A 10,520-nucleotide genomic window follows, 5' to 3' on the forward strand; every position below is an offset into this window, starting at 1 on the left:
TTTCATTTAGTTATTATATCCACCATATTAGGCCAAATGCTGCATATCACTACGAAAAAGGTGGAGTTTATTGACGGATCGGCTGTGAAATCACCTACGGAGAACTTTCTAGACGAGCGTTGGTGCGATACTTGGCACCAAAGTTCCCATAATGCTAGGCCAAATGCTGCATATCACTACGAAAAAAGTGGAGTTTATCGACGTATCTGCGGTAAAATCACCAACGGATAACTTTCAAGACGGGCGTTGGCGCGATATTTGGCGCCAAAGTTCCCATAATACTACATGTAACAGAATATAAGCATATGTTGTTGGTAGGAGGGAATGAAGCAATTGGTCCGGAAATTGAAATGCATTTTAAATATTTATAATTTATTACAAAGTTGCCATAATATATGGGATTTGTAAGAAACGAAATTATAGCTCCGATTATTCGAAGACTCAGTGTTCATCAAATTATTGATATGTAGCATAATGTTGAAACAAAATAATTAAGACAATATACTTTACTACTAAATCATAGCAAAGCTGTAATAATATGTAATCCATTATTACTAATATTCAACATATATAATATATGAGATACAGTTCTAAATGTGGGTGGGTGTATTGAATCTGAATATGCAAACTCTTGAAAATAAGTGAATCAGATTAAGGAAAATATAATAATAATAAAACGAATATTTGTTGGTTCCGAAGTATAATGAAGTCAATATATTATTAAGATTATTGCTGTGACATCAATTATAGGCATAAATAGTCCATTATAATGTGAAATTTAAATAATTTTCATACTAAACTCTAGGAATCATGAACTATTATGGACCATATATTATATGACAATGTGTCATCCATGTGAACACCATAACAGTAGTGAGAAATTCTTTCTACTTGTAAAGAAGTTTTGATACTTACAATAGGATATTCCATAAGATTATAGGATTATTTTATCATAAGTTATTATTTCACATTTCGATTTTATTAGTGCACCTACATGTGCAATGATAATTCTATTACTGACAGGTTATAGTTACGAATTGACATAATAATATAATTTTGTGCAAAAGTTGCAACTTGCAAGCAGAGTCATTATGGAGATGACAAAACATATCCTTAATTATGTTTCAATGTATATTAAAGCTATGCAATACTGATCATACAAGCTTATATTATAAAGATCTTAAGAATGGGTTTTGGCTTGATAATAATTATTGGTAAAAATATAGGTGTAGGAGAACAATTATTCTTGAGAATTAATGTAGGAATCATTAACACTACATATAACTTGACTAATCATACTAATTGGAGACTCTGAATCCTTTTGTTCATGATTAGATTAATGTTTATTTTACCATCTTGTTTGATTGTTCTTTTTCTCAAAATCATGGCCCGGCGACACTGTATCTCGATCTGTCTTCACAGTGCCAAGATTACATTGTGTCTCACGATTACATTTTGGCTAATTTAATCTTAGATAAAATATATTTTGTCTCATCTAGATTGTATCTCAGTAATATTGTCTAATAAACCGAACGACACAATAGTAGTTACGGTAACACGTAAGTTCGGACTAATCTTTACATGACATTGTCTCGACCAAGAAAAAGGTTTTAATGCTCACAAATCAATAATAATCGAATATTATTATGGTAAAGCGCTACATTGCGTTTACATCACACAAGAATTAAATAAATAAATCAAGAATAGAAAAACACAGAATCTTAAAATCTGGATTTCCGACACTCAACAGAAGTTCCCTGAGGGAATCTGTTTGCATCTGTGCAGTAATTGTAGACCATGTGTGTCTGCTGAACCCATCTGAGCCTGTTTCTTGCCTTGCCGTCCAGCTCCCGAGCCGCGCACGGCGTTCCAGCCGCGCACGATTCGGTCTTGAAGTTCCTGTAGTACGCCGTGAATGGAGCGTGGGACCAGTCCGTCTTCACACGGCCGCCCTGGGTGGCCCAGTCGTCCGCGTTCCAAAGACTGCAGTATACCTTCATCGGCTGCTTCGTGGGGAAAGCCACCCCCGAGCTTCCGTGGTTGTTGAACACTCTGATAGGGCTGTTGTCCACCAGGAATCTGTAAAACGGATTTTTATAATTTGAATAGATTGGTTTTTATTTATTTGAGATGAGTTCTCTTGTTTGGTCTGTTATATAAAAAAATTTATTTATTAATTAATTACATGATCTTGTTGGGACTCCAGACGATGGAGTAGGTGTGGAAGGCGGCGGTGGGGTCGAACCAGAGATGGAACTGCTGCTCCTTGTCACCTTTTCCCTGCGAGTACACGTTTGTGTGGACGGTGTAGGGCTCGCCGGTGGAGTTCCCGAGAAATTCGAAGTCGATTTCGTCGTGGCCGGCGCCTAGAGATGACAACTGCATTTATTGTACACATAAGTTTAAGATGGGCACGACGCATGTTTTAATACACAATTGGTAAAATATGAGAGGTAATGTGAAAAAAGTAGTGAATTTTTTTTTCATAAATAAAAATAAGACTAATTTTGGTGACGAATTAAAATTAAAAAATATGACTATTTTTTGTGGACGAAGGATACTGATTAAGTCAATTAATATGAATGAATACTGACGTAGAAAGTGGTGACGGTTCCGGCCGAGTTGCCCGGGACGAGTTTGATCTGCATGTCGAATCGGCCGAACAAGAACTCCTTCTTGGATTGGAAGCCGGAGCCGGATTGTTGGTCGAGCGAGAGTGAGAGGCCGCGGCCGCCTTCAAGAATCTTGGCACGGCCGTCGCCAAATGTGACCTCGGTGTCGCGGTAGAAATCGGCGGCGGCGGAGGTGATGAGGACGAGAAGGGCTGAGAGGAATGCTAAATTGGAGAGGAATTCCATTTTAATTGTGTTTGAAGATGAGAGTAGAATGAAGGGTCTAAGTGTATATATAGTGGGAGATTGTTGTGGATGAATGAGCTGGCCAATCAATAGAAAACACCAATAATTCGACGCGTAAATTGATTTACATGAATTCATCATTTTTATGATGAATTGTGATTTTGTTGGTGGACATATATACGATAATAAAGAGTGGCATGATGTATCGATATTTTGTAGTATTGGATATACTTTTGTGACCTTATTCTAACGTGTTATTGCCTTTTTTTTGTGGTTGATATTTACACTTGATATTACTTCTTGTTTTTATTAATCTGTTTGTATATAAGAATATATGATATTGTTCAATTGATTATGACTCATTATCATATTATCCATTTAGATATAAGTTTTGAGATTATTTTAGTGGGAGGAGGTTGGCTATTACTCATTATTATATAATTATCCATTCAGGATTAAGTTATGAAATTCAGTCTCATGAATCAAATACTCCCTTTGTCCCATTAAAAATGAAACGTTTTTCTTTTTGTGTTGCCTCATTAAAAATAAAATGTTTTCTAAAATAGAAACAACTCTCTCTCTCTACCTTTTTTTTTTCTCTCTCTTACTTAGTTTTACTCTCTCTTCATTAACTCACAAAATAACACTATATAAAATCTCATACTACCAAAACTCAAATATTTCATATTTATTAAGACGGAAGAAGTATATAATATATATATATTCAATCATGAGATATAATCTTTCGAAACGAACTAACAGTATATATATCCATCTTGTCTAGTTTTTTGTCTTCTATTATTGTATTCTTGTCATAAATAAATGACTTTGCATACTTCTTTTTTGGATCAAAAGCATGAGAAGAGATGGGGCTTGAGAGTGTCCTTTATTTTCGTTAAATTCTCAAGAAACACTCGAATTCAAACGATCACTCTCACCTTGTAACCAAACATAAAAGGTAAGACTCAAAGAAACAACCACAACAATCGAGCCAAGGCAAACAAAGACCAAAGCAGAAGATAATTGTAAAAAACATGCCTTAATAATAATAATAATAATAAATAACAATAATAATAATAATAATAATAATAATAATAATAATAATAATAATAATAATAATAATAATAATAATAATAATAATAATAATAATATAGTGGGTTTGGTGGTTTAAATTTCGTGGCAGCTTATGAATTGAAAATATGAGAGTAGTAATGATTTCATTGAAAATAGTCGGTGGAGGGTCCGCGTGATATTATCGACAGTCGCTATTAGGATGCATTTCATTTCGTAATAGTACTATGATATATGAGGATAAGCTTCATTCTCTAGATCTTTCTAATAAACAAGGTTATTACTATTACAATTTCTTAGAATCGGTTCCATATTTCCACATGCTTCTAAAATAATATACTAATAAATGACTTTATTTACTTGACATCTTTTTTTATTGTAATACTCGATACATAATTTATTCATAAACAAGATTACTTGCATATTACTAATAAATAACACTCTTTGTACCCATTTTAAAATGACATGATATTTCAAAATATCCATTTTGATTTTAGAAAAATAAGCCACAATATTATGTGATCAAATACTAACTAGGTTACATTAATAACAAATAACTGATATCAATTTTGTATGTTAAAAATATCAACACAAAGACATAATTTTATCAATCTTCTTGTGTTGATAAACTTATTTCTTTGTGTTGATATTTAAATTTACATGTTTGTATTGATATAATTATATCTTTGTGTTGATAAATTTAATACACAAAATTCAAAGTTATTAGTTATTACTGTAAATTAGTTAGTGCACTAACACAACCCGCTTATACACTCAAATGGAAAGGAGTAGTTTTCAACGACAAATAATCTTAAAATATATGTATTAAATTAAATTTGTTAGCATAAAGCAAATGTGGTCGTGCCGGAGTGGTTATCGGGCATGACTAGAAATCATGTGGGCTTTGCCCGCGCAGGTTCGAATCCTGCCGACCACGCTTTAATTTTTTTACTTTAACGATGGGTTGGGTCGAGCGGGGTCGGCCATTCGCACCACTAGTTTGCGAATACTTGAGCTTTCTATTAATTTTAATTTGTGAATATATTATGCAATGATTTAGAAGCAAAATACGTAAATATTGGAAAATAAAAAATGAAATGAAAAATAAATGATAGTAGTACTAAAATAAATGTGTCTTCCAAAAAGATAACAAAATCATTCAAACATCTTGCTTCTCTAATTTTGAAAAAGAATCACAATTTCATGATAGTTATCATCTTTGTGTTAACTTCAAACTGAACATTTTCCCTAATTAACTTATCTAAGTAATACCAAACCAACTTGGACTTAGTTCATCGTCGTGTCTTTCTCTCAATTGTTGTTCCGCCGTTGCCCAGCTTTAACATGTTCCTCAAACTTCCTATACATGTATGCTGCTCCGTTGAAGCACGGAAGAACCAACCACGAGCAGAATATAAACTTAATGTAGGGCCAGAGCGGAAGCCTGCAATATATATTAGTACTATTACATTTTACGAGAGTAAGTAAGATACAGTCGTATTTATTGAAACAAACTCTATTCATGTTTCATCGCAAAACCAATTGAATTTTCAACATGCGATCGATAAGTACTTACATGTGAATATTTCAACGATACATTACAATTTTTCTTCCTTTTTAAAAAATTTGTTAATTATCTTATTTGTCGAAAGATTTACCATTGGAGGATCTTCGATAAGAAAAGCTCGAACAATGTTAGGAAGGAATGGATAATCCAGTAGGTCAGCCATTGCTGATTATCTAAGCTTGATGAAGTCTCCATTGCTCTCGCCGATGCATATCTATATATATAATTATTTGATCCATTAATAAATTTTATATGGAATCATGATAAAATTTGATGAATTTTTTTTTGAAGCAAAAGAAAAACTTCAAGATTTCTTACAATGGATATAAAAGCATAACTCCTGGCCTGCAACATTAAAAAGAAAGTAATTGAGTTAATATATTATGAAGCGTCGATAAATTTTTTGATCAAAATAAGAATTAAAATATCTAACACAAACTACTTATAATATATAATCAAAAATTGAAATTCCGGACGTGGCCAGTGTAAAATTGCATCATAGAGAAATATGGTTAAACAAAATAACAAAGGAGGAAAACACATATAATAGGAGATGTACCCTGCAAATGTAAACCAATTTCTTGCAATGACTTTGAAAATATAATTCATCGCTTTTCTATAGGAAGAAGCTTTAATTATTTTATGTTTATATATATTTTCTCAAAATTTATATGTACGGCTTGAGTACTAGCCCAATGAAATAAATAAGGCCATCCATTTAATTAATAATGAATATTCTTGTAATAATTGAAAAGAATATTGTTATGATCAAAGGAAATATTAATGATACATTGTTTTATGTTCTTATAATTATATGCACATGATGTAAAATAAAATGTAATCAATATTGAAGACGATAAATATGTGTAAACACCACACAATTTAATATTTAAAAATTCGATTCAATCTATATTTTAAAATGAAATTACGATTTTTTTTCAGATGTTATTCGCTCATTGACCAACACAACATATTCGTGTGAGTTCATTACAGAAATTCATCAATTTAATCATTCACTTTTGCCAATTAACTGAATTGTGGCAAAATCGTTCAATTTGATCGATCGTAGTAGTATTTTTTATTAAAAATATACACAAATATTTATTATTTTATAAACAACATTTTGAAATTATTCTCACACCAACACACAAACATTGGATTTAACCATACTTAGCTTGGAAACATGTCTATTTACTTTTCTTCCTTTATTTTCATGTAACAATAATTATCATTGTGTAATTTCTACTTGAACCGTTTTTATTAAACTAATAAGTAAAATGATTATGAGTTTGCTAGAAAAAAAGGTGAGTGAGTTTCTCACTATAATTCCCCTTTGTTCCAGAATAATATTTATAATTCTATAGACAAATCATATCAATTTTCTAATTTATCATTTTCTCCAACCGAGATATAATACTATTATTATTTGTTATTTTCCCATGCTAATATTAAAGACGGGAGTGTTATATTGTTAACTCAATACCTAATTGCTAACTACAACTAAATAATAGCTATTAGATATTCAAATTAAGGGCCTAGATCATCAACCAAGAAATATCAATACGATCAACAAAAAACGTCAATAAAGCCATAAGATTAATTCCATAAAATATCAATAGGGGTATTAATGCCAATTAACTACATGTTTAGTTATAACTAACTTTTAAAAGAAATCCCAAAACTTTAAATTCATATAACATATATCAATTTAAAGATAATTTTATAAGGATTCCAACGATATCATATATGCATATGTTCCGACGTCAAAATTTGAAAAAAAATTATTTTTTTTTTAATTTTTTCGCAAAGCAGAAATGTCAACATACTATATAAAATATGTCAATATAATACATGTAGAATGTCAATATAAGCAATGGGTTAACATTCTTAAAGCATCGTGTTGACATTCTGAAAGCATTGTGTTGATATTTCCGAAACACTATATTGACATTTTCATCTAAAACCCTAATTTGACGTTTTTTTTATCTTTTTTGATTTTATTAATAAAAACGAAAATTACACATGGCAAATTGTAGACCACACATTTTCTAAAATCCTATGGCCTTAAATTAGTTATAGTTAGCAATTAAATGATGAGTTGACAATTGATCACTTCCCATTAAAGATGATAGAATCATTTATTTAATTTTTAATGTATAATTTTGTCAGTGGCATGGGGAGAAAATTAGTCCTATTAGTATATATAATATCATGCACATATTTTATGTTAAGGGACTTGTTAGATACTATTAAAATATGAAAATATAACATAGTAAGAAATTAATTCTTTTAATGTATAAAATGAATTTTGAGTTGTTTCATGATATGAATCGTTTTAGCAGGCTCTGAGAGTAAATAAGTGCTTAATTTGTTCCGGTTCGCATTCTAAAATAAGTGGAAATATTGCTTTGAATCGGAAAAATTTGCTGGTTCAGCCATAAACCGTTAGTCGATTGAATCCGATATATATTTAAGTAAATTATACTCCACTCGTCCATAAAAAAAGTAGGTGTCCAGCGCCTTTGTCCTAGCGACAAGGAGCTTAGGCATTATTGTATGAGGTGTTGAGTTCGAGCCCTCTTGATATTAGTTGTAATTTTCGAGTTTAAAAAAAAGTAGGGTAGTTTTTTTTAGTACAGCGGGCAAAATTAATCCCATCTAACGGTTTTTTTTCCGTAACTTTAACTTTTTCCTATTTTACACATATTTTATCTTTTTCTTTGTCGTGTCGTCTGCAAATATAACCATTTTTTATAAATATAACTATTTTTATAGACGGATAAAGTATTAACCAAATAATATTGGTATATTTCATAGTATAAGTTAAAAAACACCTCACATGATTAAGTCGACAAATGCCATATAAGATTAAAATGGAAACAAAGTGGCAAATCGAGAGAACTCGACAACTAATAAGGCAATATGAATACAAATAATAATTAGGATTATCAATTTTAAACTAATCAACCAATTCGTTAGTTTGATGATCTCTATGGAATTTGAAGAATATCAACTCTTCAAAGCCTTTGTGTTTCACTCTCAGCCTGCAAGAATAATAATTTATTAAATTCAGTCCCAAACTCAGTATATATTTAATCTCGAAATATAATCTTGTAAAACGAACAAATCCTAACCTGCTCCATAACCCTATCAAAGGCTTCCGAGCCATACTTTTCAATGTATCTCTCAACTGATTTTCTAGCGTCGAGACTCAGCATCTGAAGAACCCTCCTCTCATCATCTGGAAGATTCCAGCCACCGTAGCACTGCAATTTAGTGGACCTTCTTACAAAATTCTCGTAGATGTAAGGTACGCCATTGGAGAAGGGATGAGCCAACCACAAACAGAACATAAGCTTTATGATTTGCCAGATCAGAACCCTACATATATAATATTATAGTTACAGATATGTGTTAAAATGACAACCCCTCTTAAAATGACACCGTGACACCACTTATACAACAATATTATAAACGCTACACAGCAATCTGTAGATTGCTGGCCAAGAAAAATTGCTGTATAGTGTACAACATTTTGCTGGCCGTCTTTTTCAGAATTTTTTAAAGCCACGTGACAGCTTATTATTCATCCACGTGTACAAATGATTGGCTAGAAATGGTGGTATGGTGTTATTTTAAGAGGTGGTGGCACCCTAACACTCCCCTATAGTTATATAACTCATTTATGTATACTATATATTTTTTGTTCATGCTGAAATTGGTAAAAGTTACTATTACCGTTGAAGGATCTTCCAACACAAGAGCTCGAACAATGCAATGTAGGTGTAGATAATCCAGTATGCCAACCATTTTTGAGCGAGCCCGGGTGATGGCATCTCTATTGCTCTCATCGATTGAAATCTATATCAATTTATTTAGTATTCTTTATAATAGTAAATTATGTGACAAGAATATAATTTGGTCCCATAACGTTTGAAAGTTGTGAATTCAACCATAAATTTACTATATGTTCGCAATCACCCCGCGAGACTAATTTTTGGCAAAGCCAAGTTTTTTCATTCACAACTACGGTGCACAAATGTGGAATTCATGATGGATATCTACTTTAACATGCATCTAACACTACAAAATCGCCACAAAATTATTCTCATTGAGGTAAAATTATGATTTACTCCCTCCGTCCGTGAATAGGAGTCCCGTTTTTCTATTTTAGTCCGTCCGTGAATAAGAGTCCCGGTTCACTTTTACCATAAATGGTAATAGGGTCTCATCTTCCACTGACCCATTTCACTCAGTTTTCATTTAAAACTAATATATACAAGTGGAACCCCTATTCCACTAACCTTTTTCCACTCATTTTTCCTAACATTTCTTAAAACCCGTGTCGCCAAGGAATGGGACTCCTAATGGCGGACGGATGGAGTAATTCGCATGGTATGAAGTCATGTGATTGACCAGAAGTGAACAAAAAGTTTCTTACAACTTTTGTAAACATTAAATGTGTGTGCTTGATCTAATTTTGAAGAATTCCAGGAAAAGTTCAAGATCTCTTACAATGGGTATATATACGTTACTGCAGCCCTGTAAAATTCAAACAAAGTGAGTAAATGGTTTCGAATTGCAAAAATTATGCCTTGTCATATAAAAGAACAAATGAATATAAAAATTATTCAGATCAGTTTCTAACAAATGATTTAATACAAGGACATATTTAGAATAAAAAGAAGTACGTACCCGATAAATGCAAGCCAAATTGCAACGGTTTCAACATCACCCATTCTTCTTATTTTTTTGTAGGAGAAATCTTTATTTGTTTATGTTTTTTATATATATCTGAAAAATAGGAAATATAGAAATGTTTGAAGGGGTTGTCTAGTCAACACAATAATATATGGGGTTTGTTTATAACTATTTGGCACCCATCTTTACCTTGGTGGAAATTATAAAAAAAATGGTGAAGGAATGCTGATTTCCAAGAGACTGATTAAACTCAAGTGTATTTTACCATCTTCGGCCTTAATACTAGAGTACTAGCCCATGGAATTAAATAAGGCCATCCATTT

At 31.9% G+C, this 10,520-nt stretch overlaps 1 protein-coding gene, 1 non-coding gene and 1 pseudogene across 2 annotated transcripts; 1 reads left to right on the plus strand and 2 right to left on the minus strand.

The window, feature by feature from the left end:
- Positions 1-1,624: 1,624 nt before the first annotated feature.
- LOC125186416 (xyloglucan endotransglucosylase protein 1-like) lies at positions 1,625-2,877 on the minus strand. Its single transcript, XM_048082776.2, has 3 exons — positions 2,595-2,877; positions 2,186-2,379; positions 1,625-2,079 (listed from the first exon to the last, which is right to left on the minus strand). The coding sequence occupies exons 1-3, from the start codon at positions 2,856-2,858 to the stop codon at positions 1,722-1,724; spliced, it is 816 nt and encodes a 271-aa protein (XP_047938733.2). The 5' UTR covers positions 2,859-2,877; the 3' UTR covers positions 1,625-1,721.
- A 1,907-nt stretch (positions 2,878-4,784) lies between these two features.
- TRNAS-AGA (transfer RNA serine (anticodon AGA)) lies at positions 4,785-4,866 on the plus strand. Its single transcript has one exon. It is a non-coding gene; the product is annotated as a tRNA-Ser (tRNA).
- A 3,647-nt stretch (positions 4,867-8,513) lies between these two features.
- Positions 8,514-9,332, minus strand: LOC148926935 (HVA22-like protein f pseudogene; annotated as a pseudogene).
- Between the last annotated feature and the right edge of the window lie 1,188 nt (positions 9,333-10,520).

Source organism: Salvia hispanica, chromosome 5 (genome assembly GCF_029641045.1).
Source record: "Salvia hispanica isolate PSC_SH4W2 chromosome 5, Shi_PSC_v1, whole genome shotgun sequence".
NCBI lineage: Eukaryota > Viridiplantae > Streptophyta > Magnoliopsida > Lamiales > Lamiaceae > Salvia > Salvia hispanica.